The 23002-nt window shown below is 35.9% G+C and overlaps 1 protein-coding gene across 14 annotated transcripts in view; it reads right to left on the bottom strand.

Moving 5' to 3' along the window:
• The window catches only part of GALK2 (galactokinase 2), a 139722-nt gene that overhangs the window by 80330 nt on the left and 36390 nt on the right, over positions 1–23002 (bottom strand). For 7 of the 14 annotated variants that reach the window (XM_082387939.1, XM_082387944.1, XM_082387938.1 and 4 more), the window contains one exon: positions 19285–19431. The exons of 1 other annotated variant lie outside the window; for it this stretch is intronic. In XM_082387939.1, coding sequence (XP_082244065.1) covers positions 19285–19431 — 147 coding nt within the window. Of the gene's footprint in view, positions 1–19284; positions 19432–22325; positions 22417–23002 lie in introns of all 14 variants that reach the window. 6 more of the 14 variants (XM_082387943.1, XM_082387941.1, XM_082387933.1 and 3 more) reach the window with 1 other exon arrangement.

Genomic DNA, 23002 nt, shown 5'->3' with positions numbered 1-23002 from the left:
TAATTCCACCCTTAGTTTTCATGATCAGGCCAAGTTACTTTCCTGTCTTCTGGTCCCTTACCAATCCTGCTACTATTAAAATTAAGAAATTATATCCATTCATTCAAATTCTAAATAATCTCCAATAGTACTTCTAAAGCATCTGGTATACTCAGTCACCAAGGAAAATGTAATTTGTAAAATATTTTTTTCCTTGGTTATTTATTTGGGGGATACCTGGATAAAATATTATTAAATTATTTTTATACACCTGCATTATTCACTGCCTACTGACTTCGGTAAAATGTTCCATAAATATACTATTTTTCTAGTCTTACTCCTAGCATTTTCATCTAGGTTTGAACCCCAACCTCTAGCTTTTATAATCATCAAAGGACTTCGAATAATTAAGTTGCAAAAAAGTCACAATAGTCTTGCTAAAATGCACCAAACTCTGAAACAGTAAAACTTATAAATTGCTCAATGTGTTTCTAAGAGAGTGAACTACTAAAAATTTAATAGGGAAAGATACTCAAAAAAGAAAATAAAAATTATGTCTATAAAGACTAACTCTAAAAATCAAATTTGAGAAATAGGAAAACTTGATAAATGAAACTTTCTTATGAGTTTTCATTAAATTTTTCAAAGATACAAAATTAAACACAATCACTTCAAGGGGTGTGGGTATTTGCAAATTAGGTCAATGTACTTAGTTTTAATGGCAGGAAATACATAGTGCAACTTTGAAATGCTTCACAATGATTTATGGTGTATCTGAATCTTTCCTCAGAGCCATGGGAAGCTGTATTTCACTCTCAGCTCTCACCCTCACTTTTTTGTTGTTCCTTTCTTTTTATTTTCCTTTTTCACTTATTCATTTATTTTAATTAAAACTAAGAGCATCTACCCAGAAGTAAAAATGTGTGTGGTCAATCAGGAGCTTGGTTACCCCAGTATCTCCATCTAGTGGGCACTGAAATTATAAAGTTTATTTTATCCAACAAATTCCCAATTGGCAAGTTTATTAAGCAAAGTAATTGTGAGAAAGAGAAAAAGGAAATGCAGCAGGTATTTTCATGGGGATAGAAACATCAATCAGCAATACCAGGAGTGTCATGTTACATCATTACACTATAACAAGTACCTTAAGCCACGGTGTTCCAATACTGCTAGGATTTGAGAGCTTTCCAGTGGTTTTTTTTCCAATAATGATTTGTTACTAAACTCTAGAATCTTAAAAAATCCACTAGAAGATTTGGATCATACAAGCATGAGTTTAATTGTTATTAGGCAACTCTTCAAAAAATCATAGTCTTAAGAATTGATTTACCTCTTAGATCACAGAATCTTGGTGCTAAAGGGTCCTCAAAGATTTAGGGGTCTAAATTCACTTATTTTGCCAGTGAGGAAACTGAGACCCAGAGACAGAGACTTTTAGTTATAAAACTGGAGAGTAGCAGCAGCCAGAATCAGACCCAGGTCTGTTTTTTAGTCCCATACTCTCAGAGTAAAAATAAATGCATTCTCCTAGGAGAAGATACTGCTTTCTTTGGAACAAAGTATTCATGTTATGTTTTTCTTTAACTCATTCAAATATAATACTAATAACAGGGGAAAATGGCTACTTAGCAGATGATGGTAGTGATAATAATTCACGAATTTAATCCAATCCAATTAATTGCCTTCTTTATGCCACAACTTCAGGGAGAAAAATTTTTAAGGTTTACTTTTTGCCAGACTGGGTACACTTCTTTTATTCTTAACAGATTTATATGTCCTTCAATACTAAAAAGGCATCTACATTTGTCAATTACCAGTGCCTCACCCAAGCCCTAGAAGGGCTGAATGAACCTGGGTTCATCCACCCAATGACTATGCCCTCCAAACAATATTGTATTGTTGCTGCTGTTGTTGTTGTTTGGTGTTTTTAGACCTTACAGGGAAGTAAAGGCAACAATAACATGTTATAAAAGTAAAATCTGCCATACCTTTTTGATATACCATAAAGTGTCAAGTAAATAATCCTGTAGCTAGGCTCCAAGAAGTCTCTGAGAGAGAGGTAGGACTATGGTCTAAGAGGCTGGCAGTCAGACCTTATTTTATAGAGTTAAGTGGCCTGGCATATGGATCATTGTAAAGTTCTTTCAATTTCTCCAAGTGCTAAACAGATGCTAAGTTGCATTATTCATGATTCAAAAGTACATATCTTACTATCAGGAAAATATTCCTACTTACAATACAAATCAGTAACAATTTTAGTTCCCTTGAGTAAGCTTCTAAAGATACAAGGTCAAACATGTGATAGACCAGAGCCCTGGGGTTCATTTAATGAAGCAGGTGGCTTATTCCTGAGAAACTGTAAAAAAAATCCTGAGTCTGTCAGGCTATTTTGTGTCCAAGTGCTTTATTTTAAAATGAAATTAAAGGGTGTAGAGTATTTTCAACTCAAGGAAGATAAAATTGAATGTACATACAATGATCTCATCCTATGTGTCTGTTTAAATATGACTACAGTGACTTTCACCCCAGAATTATTAGTTTAAAAGAAGTCAAACAGAAAACTAGTTTGAAAAGGGATGGTATGTACAACATATAATATATTAATGCTTAATCTATATAGAAAGAGTTCTTATGGAATAATAATAAGATGATTAATGAATACTCCAGGAGAAAATGAGCTGAGTAGACATATAACAGAGTCAAAAAAAATGCAAGTGACCAATAAAAGACATGGAAATGTTATTTAATCCATCTAATAATCAAAGATATACCCATGACAGCATTTATCAGACTGGAGGAAAAAATTAAAAGATTGATAGAGTGTTAGTAAGGCTGTGGGGAAATGGACTCTCATGCAATGTTGCTGCATATTACAATTGGTCCTTGAACAACATGGGTTTGAACTGCATGGGCCCACTTATACATGGATATTTTTCAATAGTAAATACTACACTACTACATAGTCTGTCCATAGTTGGTTGAATCCATGGATGTGAAGGAAATGGGGATAGGGAGTGTCAATTATAAGTTATACGCTGATTAACCACTGTGTCGTTCAAGGGTCAGCTATAGTTGATAAAATCTTTCTAGATGACAATTTGACAATGAATTTCAAAATTTAAAGTGATCGGGAACAAGGCAAGGATGTCCCCTCTCACCACTGCTTTTCAACATCATACTGAAGTCCTAGTGAATGCAGTAAGACAAGAAAAGGAAATGAAAACTATACAGATTAGGAAGGAAGAAATAAAACTGTCTTAGTTCACAGATGACATGATTATCTAGGTAGAAAATCAAAAAAAAAAAAAAAAATCAACCCAATAACTCCTGGAACTAACAAGCAATTACAACAAGGCTGTAGGATACAAGATTAATATACGAAAGTCAATCACTTTCCTATATATCAGCAATGAACAACTAGAATTTGAAATTTAAAACACAATACCATTTACATTAGCACACCAAAAAAACAATGAAATACTTAACCACAAATTGAATAAAATATGTACAAGATCAATACAAGGAAAACTATAAAACTCTGAAGAACAAAATAAAAGAACTAAATAACTGGAGAGATAGTCCATGTTCATGGATAGGAAGACTCAACATTGCCAAGACATTAGTTCTTCCCAATTTGATCTACAGATTCAATGCAATCCCAGTCAAAATCCCAGCAAGTTAGTTTGTGGTTATTAACAGATTCTAAAGTTTATATGGAGAGGCAAGAGACCCAGAATAGCCAACACAATATTGCAGGAGAGGAATAAAATTGGAGGACTGACACTATCCAACTTCAAGGCTTACTATAAAGCTACAGTAATTAAGACAATGTGGTATTGGCAAAAGAACAGTGAATTCAATCAGTGGAACAGACTAGAGAGCCCAGAAATAGACTCACATAAATATAGTCAAGTGATCTTTTGATAAAGGAGCAAAGCAATATAATGGAGCAAAAATAGTCTTTTCAACAAATGATGCTGGAACAACTGGACATCCATATGCAAAAAAAAATGAATCTAAACACACACCTTACACCTTTACAAAAACTAACTCAAAATGGATCACAGACCTAAATGTACAGCATAAAAACTATAAAACTCCTAGAAGATAACACAGGAGAAAACCTAGATGACTTAGGATCTGGCAATGACTTTTTAGATACAACACTAAAAGCACAATCCATGAAAGAAAGAATTAATTACCTGGAGTTTATTAAAATTAAATATTTCTGCTCCATGAAACACAATGTCAAGAGAATAAAAAGAGAAGCCACATATTGGGAGAAAATATTTGCAAAAGAAATATCTGATAAAGGACTATTATCCAAAATATACAACAAACTCTTAAAACTCAACAATATGAAACAAATAGTCTGATTAAAAAATAGTCCTTACAGACTCCTCATCAAAGAAGATACACAGATGACAAATAAGCATATGAAAACATGTTCCACATCACATATCACTGGGGAAATGCAAATTAAAACAGCAATGAAATACCTATATGCAGCTATTAAAAAGGCCAAAATCCAGAATTCCAAATGCTGGCAAGGTTGTGGAGCAACAGGAACACTCATTCATTGATGGTGAAAATGCAAAGTGGTACAGCTACTTTGGAAGACAGTTTGGCCATTTCTTTCAAAATTAAGCATACTCTTAACATACATTCCAGCAATCGCACTCTTTGGAATTTATCCAAAGGAGTTAAAAACTTATGTCTACACAAAAACTGGCACATGGATTTTATAGGAGCTTTATTCATAACTGACAAAACTTGGAAGCAACCATGGTGTCCTTCAGTAGGTAAAGGGATAAACTGTGTCTATCTACTAACAGACAATGGACTATTACTCAGCACTAAAAAGAAATGAGTTATCAAGATATGAAAAGACATGGAGGGAACTTAAGTGCATATCACCAAATGAAAGAAGCCAATCAAAAAAGGTTACATACTGTATGATTGTAACTGTATGACATTCTGGAAAGGACAAAACTATGGAGACAGTAAAAAAGATCAATTGTCACCAGGGATTAGGGAGGAGAGAGGGAGGAACAGGCAGAACATAGAGGATTTTTAGGGCTATGAAACTACTCTGTATGATGGTAGATACATGTCATTATATAAATTTGTCCAAACCCATAGACTGTACAACATCAAGAGTGAACCATAATATAAAAGGTGATTATAATGTGTCAATGTAGGTTCATCAGTTGTAACTAATGTACCTCTGATGGAGGATGTTGATAATGAGAGAGGCTATGCATGTGTGGAGGCAAGGGGTATATGGAAAATCTCTGTACCTTCTGGTCAATTTTGCTGTGAAGCCAAAACTGCTCTAAAAAATAAAGTTTATTTATTATTAAAATGAGAATGTCTTTAACCCAATAATTCTATGTCCTGGGATTTATGCTAACGAAAGAACTGATCAAGTGTGAAAAAAAATTGTGTGCATGAATATGCATGAGTCTTTTTTATAATAGTGGAAAATTGGAAGCAACCTAAATTTCCATCATAGAAGTCTAGTTAAATAAATTATAGTATATCCTTGTAAAGAAATATTATTAAGTATTAAAATGTGTCCAATTATAAGGCCAAATGAATTATGGTATAACCATATAATATTAAACAAGAAAGCCATTAAAAAGACTCTACATTAAAAAGATTATGTTTGTATGCTGATGTGGAATAATTCTCAATTTATATTTTCAAATAAAAGCAAATATATATATATTTTTTTCCCCCTGTAGTTACACACATAAAATGTTCCTATGTATATCCCCAAAAGGGAAAACATATGTATATATTACAGTGGATAGAGTATTTCTGGAGGATTCATAAAAAAATCTTTAACAGTGGTTGGTTCTGAGATTGAAGGAAGTCTTACTTTTTTTTTTAAAGTATAAGACACAGAGAAAAGTACATAAAGCATAAAATAAAGCTCAATAATCTGTCACAGAGAATGCCCATATAACAACCAGCAAGGTCAAGAAAGGAGTATTGCCAGCACTCTAGAGAGTCCCTTCATGTCCCCACCTAATCATTTCTCTTCCCTAATTCCCAAAGGTAGCCACCATACTGAATTCTATTTCTAATTTGCTGAAGGTTTTTTTTTAATCATGAACAAATGTTAAATTTTATCAAATGCTTTCCTTTATCAAGATTACCACATTTTATTCTGTCACATGGTAAATTACATCAATTTCAGTTAATAAATCAAACTTGAAATTCTTGGAATAAACTCAACTTGGCCATGATATATTATCCTATTATATTACTGGATTAAATTTGCTAATAATATTGTTTAGAATTGTTTGCATCTAAGTTCATGGGAAAGATTGACCTGTACTTTCCTTTTCTTGTAATGTCCTTGTCTGATTTGGTATCAAGGTAGCACATTTGCTTTGATCTCAAGGTTATATTGGCCTTATAAAAGAAGTTGGGAAATGTTCTCTCTTTTCATATTCTTTGGAAGAATTTGTATATGCTACTTTTGTGTGATGTTCCTATTTTTATGTTAATCCAATATCCCCAACTGAATTGTAAACGAATTAAATCTAAGGACTATACCTAGGGTTTTCTGTATCCTAAGCATCCAACCCTTCACTTTGGATATAGCAGGATTTGAGAGAATAATCATTATCTTGCCAAAGAGTATAAAATCTGTCAACCTATAGAAAAACATTCAATTCACACTATTAGGCATAAACATGAAAAATTATAATTCACTTCCATCTATTTTAGGACACCAGAAAGATCACAGAATGTTAGGGCTGGACCCGTCTCCTGTGTGCTCCCTATGTCTGCAATACTGATTACATTACACCATAGGTAACAGCATGGCTGAGTGGAAAATGCATCTACTTTGAATCAAATCTACCTGAGCTGGAATGCAGATAATAACTCCATTCACAAGCAATTTGTCTTTGGTCACATTATATAAATTCTCTGAGCCTCAATATTTTCCTCTGCAAAACTGAAATAATAAAACTTGATTTACAAAGCAAGGTTAGAGATGATGTATATAAGACATCTAGGTACTTCACACAAATTCTAGCACAACTTTAAGTCCATATTTTTCTGTAGCAACCTCCAAATCTTTGTGTCTCCAGAACATGCCTTAAATAGTCTTCATTAGTTAACCTTTTCCCTTGAGTTACTTTGCGTTTGTCTATGATAGATACAGTTTGTATCTACAGATACAGCTTGTCTCCTTACTGCTCCCATGACCACCAATACACTTTAAAAAACTCCATGCAGTTACAAACTGTTCCCTGACTAATTTATTTTCCTACCTTACCTATTTTCTTGCTAAACTCTTCCCCTAAACTTTTCCAAAATATCCTATCAGGAAGGTCAGAGAACTGGAAGTCTTTGGCAAATGTAACTGATTCACCCCCGTGAATTTAAAGAAACAGCTGCTCTTACTCTCATTTTAGAAACAGAAATTGAGACATGGGGGTGTTCATCCAAGTTACAGAGCAAATTGGTCCCAAAGAGGGACAAGGTCTAGAGAGCTTTTCATTGTCCTGCTTACTCTACCAAATATTAGTCTGGGGGTCAACATAGGGTTAAATGTTGATCAATTGGCTACTATCATCTATATGAAACATAAATGCATGGAAATAGATGACAAACCCCTCTGAATTGGGGGGATTATTTACCCTTGTATTTTTATTGTTTATCTTTTAACTGCATATAATAAAGGTAGAAGGTAAGGGCTATGCACATACGTGGTGTATTAATACACCTGCATTGGTCCAGTTAATTCTTAAAATACTGAATAATGTTTAACTCACTGCTGTGAGTGCAGTGTGCAAGCCAAAGTTTGGAGGCATCAAAACATGGTGACCTAATAATGATAAGAATCTAAGAATCACAACAAAATTTCATAACACAACCAGGCATGCATATGAATTTTCAGCAATAATGGTTTCATTTGAAACCACTCGGAAACAGTGACCCATATTCCTCCAAACTGCTTCCCCCTAATTAGTCTTGTTTGCCTTCGTTTATGCTAAAGGTAAACATGCATTTAGCCTAAGAAAGGAAATGGAAAAAAAACAGAGGTGACCTAAACAACCTCTGTGAAGCAAGGCTTCTAATCTGCAATCAAACAGCTTAGTCACATCATCCAAGTGAAGCCAAATCACTCAAAATCGTTAAATAAAAGATTCCATTTCCAGTCCTATTCCTAAAAAAGAATATAACCAGAGATACAAACACCATCCCCCATAACTGAAAGGAACTTGGTTCTTGTTTATTGATAATACCATGTGAATGGTTTTATATTCACTAATTAATGACAGTAACTTAAAATTTCAAACATTTTTAAACACAGGCCACCCAGTACTCACACTAAGCCCTCCTGGTTTTTGTACCAGTGAGCACGTGTCTTCAGTCCATGTTCAACACCTAATTAAGAGATTCTTTTCGAAGACTGTACTCTGGATTTACCATCTTCTCAGAGGCCAGGCTGCTGCAGTTCATTAGCAGTCAACATCTGGCTGAAATGTTTTAAACTACTATTTTTCTTAACCATTATATGGATGAGGTTTCGTTATTCTAAGCAAACTGAAACAATGTCTTTGTATGGACTTCTAAACGTAATAATTAGTGACAGTGCAAATTGTTTTCTGATTTTTCTTATACTGTGTAGCAAAGTGCCATTAAAAATCTTTACATCATAGTTTAAACCTTTGTATAATTGCGAGAGTCTTTTCATTTTGTAATGTAGGCCATGCCTTTACTTTTTAAGCACAAGGTCTCTTTCTGAAGGCCAAGAAATATTTAACTCAAATATAGCTATATGCAAAGAAAAATTATCTTTAAACTTTCTCAAGGAAACAGGCCTTATAAACTTATAAAATAAAAACTTGGACATATTTGGCACAGAACTTTGGACATTCCAGTTACTCTGCTTCTGAACCTCAAAGGTCCCTTGCACAGTATGGATTTCAAACTTCAAAAACCCTCCTCTGAAAATAGTATCAACCCATGTCTACACAACTAATTTGCCCCTGAAATTAAGTTAACTGAATCTGTTCAGGGACTTAAGCAACTAGAAACATCCCTGTAGTCAAATAAGTTTTTAAAAGGAATTTCATGAGGCTGCATAAGAATTTCTAGGCCTCAGCTGACACATATTTATAAGTCTGGCTCAGAGAACTGTTATAATGCACTTATGGGTTCACTCTGCCTGAAATGCCCTTGGGCCCCTCCCAGTACTTTGTGTCAAGACATAGCCTTCCTTTCCTTTAAAATTTTTTTAGTACTCACCACTTACTTAAAATCTTCCTCGTTTAACTTTACCAAGGAGCCACTCTTACAACCCTATTTCCCATTTAAGTATAAAATATTTTGCACCTTGGATGAGATAGATACTTAAGTTATTAAGTCTTCCGTTAGTATTCCACTATGTGTATTTATGTTCCATAATGGCACTGACCATTCCTTTTCTTTTCTTTTTCTTTTTTAAAAACTTGTTTCCTCCCTTGCCAGGATAACGTAGAGTGTGGCAGTCCCAGCTGAAAGAACTGAAATCAATGTAAATCCTATCTTGCTATCTTCAGCTGAGACCCCTCCAAAGGCTTCGTTAGGCTTGGAATGAAATCCAAAGAAGACTCTGCACAATGTGGCCTCTGACCACCACTCTCAGCTCACCTTCCACCACTCTGCCCTCTCCCCACCTCACCACATCCCATCCTCACAGGCCTCTGCTATTCCTGGAACGTGACAAGCAGCCTTTCACCTTAGGTCTCTGGCATTTACTGTTCCTTCTGCCTCCCTTCTCTGCTCGCTCCCTCAGGTCTCTCTTCAAATGTCTCCTCCTTAGAGAGGACTTCTCCTACCTCCCCATCTAAAATAGTTTCCCCTTTCCACAGCCTGTTTTTCTTCCTAGCTCTAGCAGATATCATCTTATATATTTATGTGTAGAGCTGTTCATTATCTCCCACCATCACCACAACCACCAGCAGGTAAGTTCCATGAAAGCAGGGGCTTTGCAGATTTTATTCACAGTTGGTGCCTAGAACAATACCTGGCATGTGGTAGGTGTTCAGTAAATGTCACTGAATGGCTGCTTCCAAGATCCCAGCAGAGGGAAGAATTTGTGGGTAGAAGCCAACCAAACACACTTTCCTATCCAAGGCTAGCCTTTAGAGTTGCAACCTGTTTCCCAAGCCAGCCAGCTGTCTCTAAGATCCGTAAGAGGAATTTGGTCCTTTCTTCTTGGCCTCCAAGGACAACTCCAAGAACACAGAGAAGCAACACATAAGTCTACAGCAACCTGAATCCTGAACTAGTGAAGTAGGGGCATACCTTACAGAATGCCTCCCCAACTAACATTTTGCTGATAGAACATCTCTTGGGTTTTGATACTCAGACTGCATAGACTTTATATATCTCTCAGTACAATACTTTTTGAAAGGTGTTTATTTAAGAAAAAAAATATACTTATATCCCGAAACCTAAATACAACTGTTGGGCTGCGCCCCACAGGCCTACAAGGCCTGTGCTTGCCCAGATTCAAGACTGAAGAAACAGCCCAGAGTCAGCAACAGAGACATCAATGGTTTAATGGATGGGGGAGCTTACAAGTCTGAAGCAGGGTCCTGGAGCGACACCCTACCGTGTGCAGGGGATGGTGGCAGCAGTCTTCGCTCCCGGGGTGGGGCGGGGCAGGGAAGGGGAGACTACAAGTTATAGGGGAATTGATGTCAGGTGGGCTCATTAGTCACCGGGGAAACCAGTAGACGGGCAAGCCCCTCACCACTCCTTTGATAACAACAATCATCAGCTGGGGTGTGGGGCATGTATGTAGGAAGGTCAGTCATGTGCAGGAAGGTCAGTCATGTGGGTTTAGGTGAAGCAGGGACTGGTCGGGCAGGGGACGTACAGAGAACAAGAGAACAGCCATCTTGAGTGGCCTGACCATACAACATTGGTAATAAAATAGTGTGTGCAATACTGGGATACCAGGAGTCCACAGAGAAGACACAGTGCACTACTATGCAAACTTGTTAACAACCATATTAATTGTTTGATGTTCAAGAAAACTGTTTTAAGTATTTTTCATTGTATTTCTAAGTTACTTATTTAGTGGAATTTTTTACTGTGTTTTTGTAAGACTGTAGGACATTAGAGGTTCTGAGTTGAAGAGCAATGCATTATAATTTTTCCTATTTAAAATAATAAGAAATAGGCCTCCACTTAATAATTTTGTGCAGAACATCTAATTTTTGGAATGGATTCCTGCCATTAAGTGAAAGATGCCTGTATTTTCTTGGATTCTTAGATTCACCCAAAACCCATCAACAAGCCTCTCCCCAGGCCTTTCTGATTTGGTCAAACTCCAGCAGCTCATCTGTTCTCAATCTCTAACTTTGACTCATTGAATCTCTTCTCATGTCTTCATCTTCCAGTTCCCCCGAAGGCAGTCATTCGGGTCATCCACTGCCCCTTTTACCTTTCATTTCATTCACCCCTTCTCTCTGTCCTTTTCTTAATATTTACCAAAAGAATATATGCACATAATTTAAAAGATCAAAGGAGCTAAAAGGCTGATATCAACAAAAGCAATCCCTAGCTCTCACCCTCATCCCCAATGCAGTGTGCCAAGAGTCAAACACTTTCAACTAGCTCTTGCTTTAAATTATCAAATAATCTGAGTAAAATACTATCTCCTAGGTATCCCATGTTAAATTTCACCTACTGCCTTCTTATTATGGTAAAGGAGAATTTTAACTGTCTTACACTCACCTTTCACCCAATCTTTCTCCACAAATTTATGCTGAAACAGTTTGGTTAAATCCATATTCAACACATTCAAACATGTCAGATTTATCAATTCTTTATTTTCCTGATAAGATTTATCAATTCCATTTTTTCCCTCCCTCTTCGGGTTCTAATCTGCACAGAGTGTTTTCTAAGCTTCTGGGTGTCATGAATGTTATGTTGCGATTTCTCATCACCAGTGTTCTATAAATACCCAACTGCTCTCTGCTGTATTAGATTTCCCATCTCCAAGTTCCCATGTCATCTTCTTTCTTGGTTTACTTCCTAGTTTTGGTGGATTATGTGCTGTAGACTTTTCGATTTTGCATGTTTGAGATTATTTTATTCTATCCTTAAACTTGATCAATTCATTTATTCTAAGCTAAAATTCATTCATATTTTGAAGACATTACTTTGTTGCCTTCTATCTTCCAAAGCTATTTTTAATAAAGTAATTTTCATTCCTGTTCCTTTGATTGTGATCTCTCCCTTCTTTTCTTGTGCTCTCTCAATCAGCTTTTAGTGTTTTCTACTAATATTCAAGTTTCAAAATTCCCAGATGATATACTTTGGGTTGTTTTATTTTTTTTTTTTAATTAAATTTTTTTGATTTTTAAAATTTTTTTCTTTTTTTAAATTAAAAAAATTTTTTAACTGAGGTATAATTTGGTTTGGTTTTTTTTCATTATTATGCTGAATACCCAATGAGCACCTTTCAAACTGAGAACACATGTTTTCATTTTGGCAAAATGTTATTCTAAAAAATAATTTTCTGGGAATTCCCTGGCAGTCCAGTAGTTAGGACTTGGCGCTTTCACTGCCGTGGTCTGGGTTCAATCCCTGGTCGGGGAACTAAGATCCCACAAGCCGAGGCAAAAATAATAATAATAATATTATTATTATTATATAATTAATATAATAATGTTATTATTACTCTAATGACTGTTTACTCTGTTTCTCCTTGTATTTCTGGAATTTATCTATAAGTTTTCCTACCTTTCTCTCTCTTACTGTCCATCTCTTTTTTTTCCTACTTTATCAGCATTCTTCCTATCTTTTTACTGAACTTTTTATTTAAGCTATCGTATTTTTAATATCCAAAAGTTCTTCTTATTGTTTGTTCCTTTTTTTAAAGCAACATTCTTTTTTCAACATTTCCTTTTATCTCTCTGAGGACACCATGACTTCTTTGAAGGATTTTTCTGCTCTCAGCATTGTCTGTTTCCTCTGAGTTCCTTTTTTCTTTGTTTACTTCATGTTGGAGGCTTTTTTCCAAAGTCCGACTATCTTTTGATGCCCTATCATCTTTAAGAGTGAGTCACTAAAAAGCTGATTAAAAGCTTTGTAAATGGGCTTCTGATATGGTCATAGGGTAGCTGGAGAATTTTTGTGGAAGGGGGTCACCAAACATCAGTATCTATAGGTCTTTTCTCTAGGATGGTTCAATTTCCTCTGAGAAGGATCTTCCAATATTCCTGGTGGGGTGTGCAGTGGTGAGGCTGCCAGTATGCTAGAGCTGACCAGAGGAAGGGAGTTGCACTGTTCAGATGCAGAATGCCCTTTAATCCCCCAGTTTTCAATTCTATTCTGGTCCTGCCTTTCTCAGGGCTCAGTGTCCCCAAGTCCAGATAATCTTTGTTTCTCCAGAGACTCCTGCAAAGATGGGGGGGAAAGGTCTCCTTATTTAGCCAGGTAAGAGTGGACTCTGAGGGTCTAACTGCTCCTCATAAAGAGTTTCAAATAAATTCCCACCCCCCATGTCACCCTGCTTCCTATGATACCCAGTGCCTCTAATTCCTAAGCTTTTCCAGAGAGCTGTGAGTCAGCTTGCTTTCCATCTGCACCTCCCTCCACAGGCACTTGGCTCTGATCTTTCTACTCTGCGAAGTCATGCACCATCCTTCCACCCACTTTCCATCTTTGTATCGTGTGGTTTAGGGTTATTTATGTCTCCTTGATTTATCAAAAATGGAGCTTCTTTTCTTGTTTTCCCTATTGTTTGGGGATGATTTTTTGAGAAAAGAACAATGAATGAGAGGTAAAGAAAGAGTAGATATGTCTTTATTCTGTCATTTTGAAACCAGAAGTCTCTAGTTTTTTCTATTTCATAGGTCTTTTATCACATCATACTCTTCTGTCAGTTACATTTTGATTCATAATTTGTCTTCCAGACTTTCTGGGTAACTAGCCATCTTATTTTACTGGTTTCAGACATGCAACATTTAGTTTATTAGTAAATTAACAAGATCCACATCTATTTATCATATCCCATTTGCAGTAATTGTTGTCTGCAATTGAATTGGGTACTGAATTTACATATAATTGGGAGGGGATTATTTATCATTTGGAAGGGCATTAGTTACCAATGTCTCGCAGGACATTTTCTTATCAGATAGGCGGGCTATTCTCTGCTTGCCTTCCTGTCCCTCCATTCTCACACTTCTCTGTACCCCAGGAGACTGACTTCTGTGAACAACTCTCCTAGCCCATCGCCATTCGCTGCCATTCCCACCCATCTAACTCTCCCTACCTCAATGCATTTCTGGCAACATCACTCTATAGCCGCAGCTCCTGAAGTATAATGGCTTCTGGCTTAGAAAGTGAACTCTTCCTAGTTGGTTCTCTTGATCCTGGCCACACCTCTGTAAATAGTCTATTAAACTCCTTTCAGTTATACCCTGTGTGCCATTTGTTTCCTATGGAGACACTGACTGATACTGTACATCAGCAAAAAAAAAAAAAAAAAGATTTTGAACTAGCTCATCTCTAAAGTCCCTTGAGTCTCGTGTTTTATGATTTTTATGAGTCAAGTATACAGTTGGCACTTAACTAAAGACTTTGGACAAATTAGGGGCTTCCTTTCAGTCAAGATTCCATCTTACTACAGCAAAGAAACTCTCCAAACAATTATGCTCAGCCCCTAGAAAATATAAGAATTGTCAGTACAACTTAGACTAGCATGGAAAACTAGGATATACATATTGTTCCCTTTAGGCAATGGAGTCAGATAGTTCTGGTAAAGTACATTTGTTTTTGTTTTTGTTTTTTTAATTTCTAAAAAATTGAGGTATAATTGGCATATATTATATTAGTTTTAGGTGTATGACATAATGATTCAATATTTGTGTATATTATGAAATGAAATCACCACAAGTTTGGTTAATATCCATCACCATACATGGTTACACAATTTTCTTTTCTTGTGAGGAGAACTTTTAAGTTTTACTCTCTTAGAAACTTTCAAATATGCAATACAGTACTATTAACTATAGTTACCATGCTATACATTACATCCCCATAACTTATTTATTTCATAACTGGAAGTTTGTACCTTTTGACTCCCTTCACCCTTTTCGCCCACCCCTCATCCCACACCTCTGGCAACCACTAATCTGTTCTCTGTATCTATGAGCTTGGTTTATTTATTTTTATTTAGATACCACATAAAAGTGAAATCATACAATATTTGTCTTTCTCTGTCTGGCTTATTTCACTTAGCATAATGCCCTCAAGGCCCATCCATGTTGTCACAAATGGCAAGATTTCATTCTTTTTAATGGCTAAATAATATTCCATTGTATATATATACACCACATCATCTTTACCCATTCATCCATCAATGCTCATAGGCCATTTCCCTATCTTGGTTGTTGTAAAAAAGGTTGCAGTGTACATGGAGATGCATATATCTTTTTGAGTCAGTGTTTTCGTTTTCTTCAAATAAATACAATGATCAGAATTGGAATTGCTGGATCATATGACAGTTCTATTTTTAATTTTTTTGAGGAACCTCCATACTGTTTTCACAGTGGCTGTATACAAATTTACATTCCCACCAACAGTGTGTAAGGGTTCCCTTTTCTCCACATCCTCACCAACACTTATTATTTCTTGTCCTTTTTATCATAGCCATTCTAACAGATATGAGGTGATACTGCATTGTGGTTTTGATTTGCATTTCCCTGATGATTAGTGAGTTTGAGTATCTTTTCATGTGCCTTTTGGCCATCTGTATGTCTTCTTGGGGAAACTATCTATTCAGATCCTCTGCCCATTTGTTAATTGGATTATTTGGGTTTTTTGCTATTGAGTTGTATGTGTCTTTATATATTTTAGATATTGACCCCTCGTCAGATATATTATTTACAAATATTTTCTCCATTCAGTAGCTTGCCTTTCCATTTTGTTGATGGTTTCCTTTGCTGTGCAGAAGCTTTTAAGCTTGATTTCATTCTATTTGTTTTTTGTTTGTTTGTTTTTGTTTTGTCTTGTTTGCTTTTTTTGTCTTTGCTTTTGGTGTCAAATCCAAAAACAATCATCACCAAGACCAATGTCAAGGAGATTACCACCTACGTTTTCTTCTGATTATGGTTTCAGGTCTTACATTCACCTCTTTAATGCATTTTGATTTAATTTTTGTGTATGGTATAGGATAGTGGTCCAGTTTTGTTCTTCTGAATGTGACATCCAGTTTTTCCAACACCATTTACTGAAGAGACTGTCCTTTACCCATTATGTATTCTTGGCTCCTCTGTTGTAAATTAATTGACTGTATATGCATGGGTTTATTTCTGGGCTCTCTATTCTGTTCCATTGATCTATGTGTCTGTTTTTATATCCAATACATTTGCTATTTTTGACTTTGAAACACAGAGATAGCCAGAATTAATTCCAAAGGTTCAATGTTTCTTTTTCTTCATCTTTTCTTCTTTTCCCTTAGATATTCTACCATCAGAAAGCCAGAAAAATGCAAAAAATAAGTCTCACCAATCCTCCCTTTAAAAAGAGATGAATTCCTTGACCTTAGCCCCAACCACAAACACCAGATTATCTCTTTTTCCAGGCGTATCTAGAGTTTTTGTATCCACTGAAATTTTCTACTTTCTCACCTCTCATAAACCCTTCAATCCATTCCTATTTTAAACTGCTCTTGCCAAAGTTTTCTTCAACTTCTTTGATGCTGAATTCAATGGATATTTCTTATCCTCATCTTACTTAACCTCTCAGCAGCATTTGACACCACTGCTACTCCTTTCATGAAATATTCTTTTGTCTCTGCTGTTGCCCATCCTTTCTAGTTTTCCTCCTATCTGATTACTCCTCGGTCTCTTCAGGTAGACATCTCTTCCTCTGTCCATCCCTCAAATGTTCATGCTTGTGGAACTTGTCTTATTCTTCCTTATCTTTGTGCCTACATTCTTCCACTGGATGTTCTCCTCCACTCCTATGGCTTCAAAAATCATTTATATACTAATGACTCTCAAATGGACCATCTCAAGTCCAAATATTACTCCTGGCTTTCAGAGATATTGTTTGTAACTAAATAGTATAACTCCATCAGTGTGCCCACAAATTCCTCATATTCAACATTTTGCCTTCCCCTCAAACCTATTTTTTCATCTACATTCCTTATCCCAGTGAATCACACCAAGCCAGAGACCTGGGTATAGTCCTTGACTCTTTGCTGTCTCACATCCAATCAACAATCAAGTCTTATTGATTCTGTCTGAGATGTACCTTAAATCTATCATCTAATTCTCTCCCCATTATCACTGCCACTTCCCTAGAAGTGGCATCTCTCTACTGCTAATACAGTTACCCTCAAGTCTAAATTTTATAATAGAGCCAGGGTGGTCTTTTTAAAATATAGATATGATTGTGTTATCCTCTTCCTGAAAGCTGCAATGGTTTTACAAACTGCTATCCAGATAAAGCCCAAATTCCTCAACACTGGTTTACAAGGCCCAGCATCTGGTCTCCTACCCTGTCATTCAAATTAGTATATGCTTCAGCTAAATTAAGCCTCATACTTCCTCCAACAAGCCATGATCACTCTTACTCTAGATATTTTCACATGATATTTCCTCCGCCTGAAACATGCCTATCCAATGTTATCAGTGTTATCATGCTATCAGTATTTCTTGACTAACATCTATTAATCCCTGTCTCAGCTTAGATGTCCTATGTTCTCTAAATGTGGATTAGATCTGCTCCCATAGCACACGACTTATCCACTTATCACACTCTCTTACAGTTGCCTATTGACTTGTCTCTATTCCCCTCTTTAGATCATAAGTACTATGAGGGTTAAAACTATACCTATTATATCACCAATGCCTTGAACATTAGCTGGCACAAAGTAGTCACTAGATAAGTAATGGCTGAATGATGAACAAATGAATAAACAAATAAACCATCAGATTAAACACAGTGCCAGTGGAAGCAGATTTTACATAAGGACTTATTTTCCCTTACTTTCTCTCTTCTCAAAAAACAAATAACAACAAGTAAGGTAACCTACCTCCAAATGAGCCATTGCTTACAAAGGACTAATTCCTGTATAGTTACACATGACAGCTAAAGAGAATTCTATCTGAGCCTTTGCTTTCTCCTTCATTTTTCTTTTCTCTTACATACAAAATTTTCAAAGTGAAAGTTTAAGCAGTCTGAAGACTAAAGCATGTGGGTGACTTTCTCTTGATCTGCCTGATGCCCAGTCTATATTCCTAAACCATCTGTAAACTTGGTAGTGTATGTACATGAGATAAAAAAGAACCTATGATAATATTTTATTTGAACCAGAACTCCAAAACATTAATTAAAGCTGAGCACACCTGCTCTGAACTGCAAAGTCGGAGATTTATGTGAACTTGTAAAGTTAAGGCTTTCTGACCTATTGTAGGATTTATGTCTTCTTTAAATAAGTATTTCCTCTTTGCAATGCAATATTTTTTTTAAAAGTTTGTTTCAGTGACTAAGCTGCTGGCATAAACAGATATGCTGTTCAGTTCCTTTATTTCCTGGTCTTTACCCTTTTTACCCACTGCTTGTCAAGTATTTACCTGAAGGTTCTGGGTGAAAATAAGTAGGCCCAATTATGAAGCCTAGAATTTCTTTCTCTAAAGTTAATTTGTTAATGAGGTGATCTAAAAAGATAACCAGGGGCTTCCCTGGTGGCACAGTGGTTGGGAATCTGCCTGCCAATGCAGGGGACACGGGTTCAAGCCCTGGTCTGGGAAGATCCCACATGCCGCGGAGCAACTGGGCCCATGAGCCACAGCTACTGAGCCTGCGCGTCTGGAGCCTGTGCTCCGCAACAAGAGAGGCCGCGATAGTGAGAGGCCCGTGCACCGCGATGAAGAGTGGCCCCCGCTTGCCGCAACTAGAGAAAGCCCTCGCACAGAAACGAAGACCCAACACAGCCAAAAATAATAAATAAATAAATAAATAAATAAATAAATAAATAAATAAATAAATAAATTTTTAAAAAGATAAACATGCATTCAATCTCCCTAGTTAATCTAAGAGCATTTTGATACAGCTCTTCACATATTTGCTTACTCTTTGGAAGGTATCAACTACCTTGTGGTTTATCACAAGCAGAACTTAAGTTACAATGCATGCCCATGTGTGCAGTCCTTTCAGGTAAGACAAAGTTTTTCAATTAAAGAAAGGTGTTCTAATTTTGAGATTTGGACGCTAATACTTTAGAAAGAAAGGGTTCTGTCAGGCTAACTCATTCAAATTGGTTACCTTGGATAGGTTCATGCCCAGCACTGTGAGTGTCACCAAGCCAGCGCAACAGACCAAAGCACTGGAGCTGGAGAGGCCAGAACTCGGTGGGATGTTTCCATCTACCAAGCAATTCATTCCAGTCACGTCACTAAGACCAAAGTGTTCCTAAGAATAGAAGGAAAAATAGCACTAGTAACTTTGGTTGGATTCAAGGAGTAGCGGAAAGTTCTTTCATTCCTCAGAGAGCAAAAGTCTATCAATGGACTTATTATGCTACTTATAGAAACAACTTGTGCAATTCAATCTAGCTGAGTCCATACATGAATGACATTTTATTTAATGGCTCTTGGTCACAGGGCACTATAATCGGAAGATTAATTTTTACTTTGTTGAACAAAAAGCTACTGATCCATTTCCTAAAATTGCTTTGAATGATCTTTTTCATGAATATTAATTGATTTGAACAAATATGTAAAAATATTAAACAATTATAATTCAAGTAGCAAGACAAGAAATACACAATTATTAGTGAGGCAGGTTAAATCTCTGTGTAGCACATCCCAACACTCTGTCATTGTAAAAGTCTAACACTAAGCCGTGGTTTGTTTCTATGGAGTATTTTATGGAATACTTTTCTTCAGAGGACCTTCCAAACTTTCTCAGTTCTGTTTTACTTATGGAAAAACCTAGGCACCAGCAGATTAAGAGACCTTCTCAAGATCACATATAGGGAGCTGGAAGTAAGATCCAGGTCTCTGATTTCTGGTTGAGAACTTCTCACTGTGGTCAGAAACCCGGGCCAGCATATTGTCACTGTGATTTAATGTAAATCAGTTATATGAGGAAATCCAGATTTTTACTAGGGTTTATAGATACAAATTAGCCATATGGTAGCTTTCAAGACAGCCAAATTAGAACTCAGCCACAAATGAGAATGCAGACTCCAAACAAAGCAGGGAAACTCTATTTCTACAAATAGGAAAGTCCAAAGAAATAATCAGACTCTGATCTCAAGATGGAAAGCTCTAGGATACTTAGATGAATACCTAGGATGAGGACACTTAGGATGATATCATATCATATCCTTTGTAGTTTAGGATTAAAAATAAATTCAAAAAATTAAAAAATTAAAAAATTAAAATAAATTCAAGGTCATCTCCTCCTCAAGAAAAAGTACCATCATGTTTACAAATTACTCAAACGGCTCAAGACCAAAGTAAAAATACTATTATATTACATAATTATGCATTTCATCATACATATTATTCTTCAGAGAAACTTCAATAAACTAGTTAGAATAGCCACAGTAACAACAAAACTCTGCAAATAAAAGACTGGTTTTTTCCTTTTTATTTTTTTTGTCTTTTTTTCCCTAAGCTGGCAAAACTCATCCACCACAAAAGAAGAGATTCAGTTGGATGTACTTCTCTTCTTGATTTCAAACCACCTAAAAATTTCCTTTCCAGAAATACAAACAAATTATAAACTAAAATACCGCTGCTGCCAATGCCCTTTCGTACAGAACATCTGACAGCTTGTTTAAAAAAAGTCCTTGGAGAACGCTATATATTTAACCATGAACTGATCCACAGGGTGTCTTGAATGTGAATCATACTTACAAACTTATCACGCAATGTTTAAATTACAATGTACAACAGATTCAAAATGCAAATGGGTTTTGCCAAATTCAGTAATAGTGCTATCCCAAAAGGATAACATGTTCAATTTAATATAAACAGATTATCCTCTGGAACTTTCTCATATTTGAATTTGAAGGTTTCTGAACAGGCTAACATTTAAATTACTTCTCTGCCAAACATTTATTAAACAGACCTGCTTTTGCACATAAGTTGTCAAATCGAAAAGGAAGGCTGTAAGACCTGAAATTCTCAAATACAACACAAAGCAACATTTGTTCTTTAGGTCACTTTATCCATATGCTACAAAAGGCATGTTGCTATAAGGAATATGAAATTGCATTTGCCAAGCAAATGCTTCCAAATACTGTAATTCCCACTAATGCATGTGACAAGCCAAATGATTTGAAAATTTAAAACCTGCCAATAACTTTTCCTGTAAGTTGTTACCATGTGTCTGGGAGAAAGAAAGGAAGGAAGGAGGGGGTGGGTAGGAAGGAAGGAAGAAAGGAAGGAAGGAAGGAAGTCTAAGACCAGAACAACGATAATTAGAGTACAGGACTATACATCAGAAATAAATGTGATGCATATCTGTAATGGATATGCCAATGAGTCCTAGGCTACTCATAACAAAGTTTCAAATAGGACCACCAGGCAGTAAGGAACACAAGCTCTGTAAAACATGAATTTTAACAAACAAATCAAATTGACTTAGCAAATCAATTTTCTTTTTGTCCTTCATACTTTTTTAATTAGGAGAGAAAGTGGAAATTTTTCATCTTCTTGTTCTTGTACATGACATTAGAGATGTTCAAAGTAATTATTCAGTGTTTCTAGGAAATACTTATTCTAATAATTTCCACTACATCTTTTTTTTAACCCCATCTGAAATAGTAATAACAACACTAAGTTGCCATTTATTTAATGCCTACTATGTGTCAAGCACTGTGTAATCCTTGCAACAATTCTTTGTTGGGATAATAATAACATCATTTCACAGATAACAAATCTGAGGCTTAAGAAGTTAAATCAACACAGCAAGGTACAGCCCAGATTCAAACCCAGGGCTGTCCAGTTCTAAATCCTATTACAGTATACACCTATACATCCCTAGAACAAAATGTAAATAATATTACTAGAATGTATCTTTCGAAAGAAAATTTGAACAAAGATTTGAAAACTAGAAAGGTATCTGTCAGATGCACCTGCACCTGCCTTATGAACAGTCACTACAGCCCCCTATGAACACCACCCAGAAACAGTCACATCTACCCAATTCCCTGAAATACATTATTTAGCAAAATAGAACAGAAACATCAGTTAGCATTAAAAGGAGACAAAAATGATAGAGTAAATAAAATGTCTTGATATAATACACATCATAACCTCAACTGCTAGTAGGTGCCTTATAAACTGATTTACCTGAATTCCTTTAAATCCACATAAGAAATAGTTGTGCCACAGAGGCTTGGTTTTGTCAATCTGGATGTTATTAGCACTAGTACTGAAGTCCCTGCAAAAGCAAAAGACACCGTTAATTCTAGAGGCTTTGCGCTACAGAATCGATGGCTGACTGCTGCCATCTTGTGCCAAGACAATGACACTGAAATTTCATTTTCCATTTACTTCCCATATTCGTACTTCACAGTCTACAAAAACAACAAACATCTCCAGCTGCTAAAAATTAAGAGAAGTTGTAGTGACCTTAATAACTAAACTACTTTCAACTGACCCTTTTTATTTCCTGAAAGGGAGAGGACCCAATATATTTTAGCATAATCTACACCACTTTTTATTTCATGATGGTCCTTATTAAGTTGGTGTAAACCACATAAATGCTTATCCTTTGGGCCTGCTGTTTGGCACACCTCTTACTAGAACAGAAGTACTCAAAGCCTCCTTTCCCCACACTTTCTACCACCCATCAGATTTTACATCTGCACAGTTTAAGAAGGAACAAACAAAACAAATAATGATTCTAATGGATCATAACTCATTGAATAAAATAAGATTCCATGAATCTACACTGATATAAAATAACAAATGAATAAACAGCTAAATGAAGAAGAAGGGAAAGCTATTCCTTAGAGCAAAATGTC

The sequence above is a fragment of the Balaenoptera borealis genome, assembly GCF_965194805.1.
Source record: "Balaenoptera borealis genome assembly, chromosome: 3".
Taxonomy (NCBI): Eukaryota; Metazoa; Chordata; class Mammalia; order Artiodactyla; family Balaenopteridae; genus Balaenoptera; species Balaenoptera borealis.
This window is presented reverse-complemented; position numbering and strand designations above follow the sequence as displayed.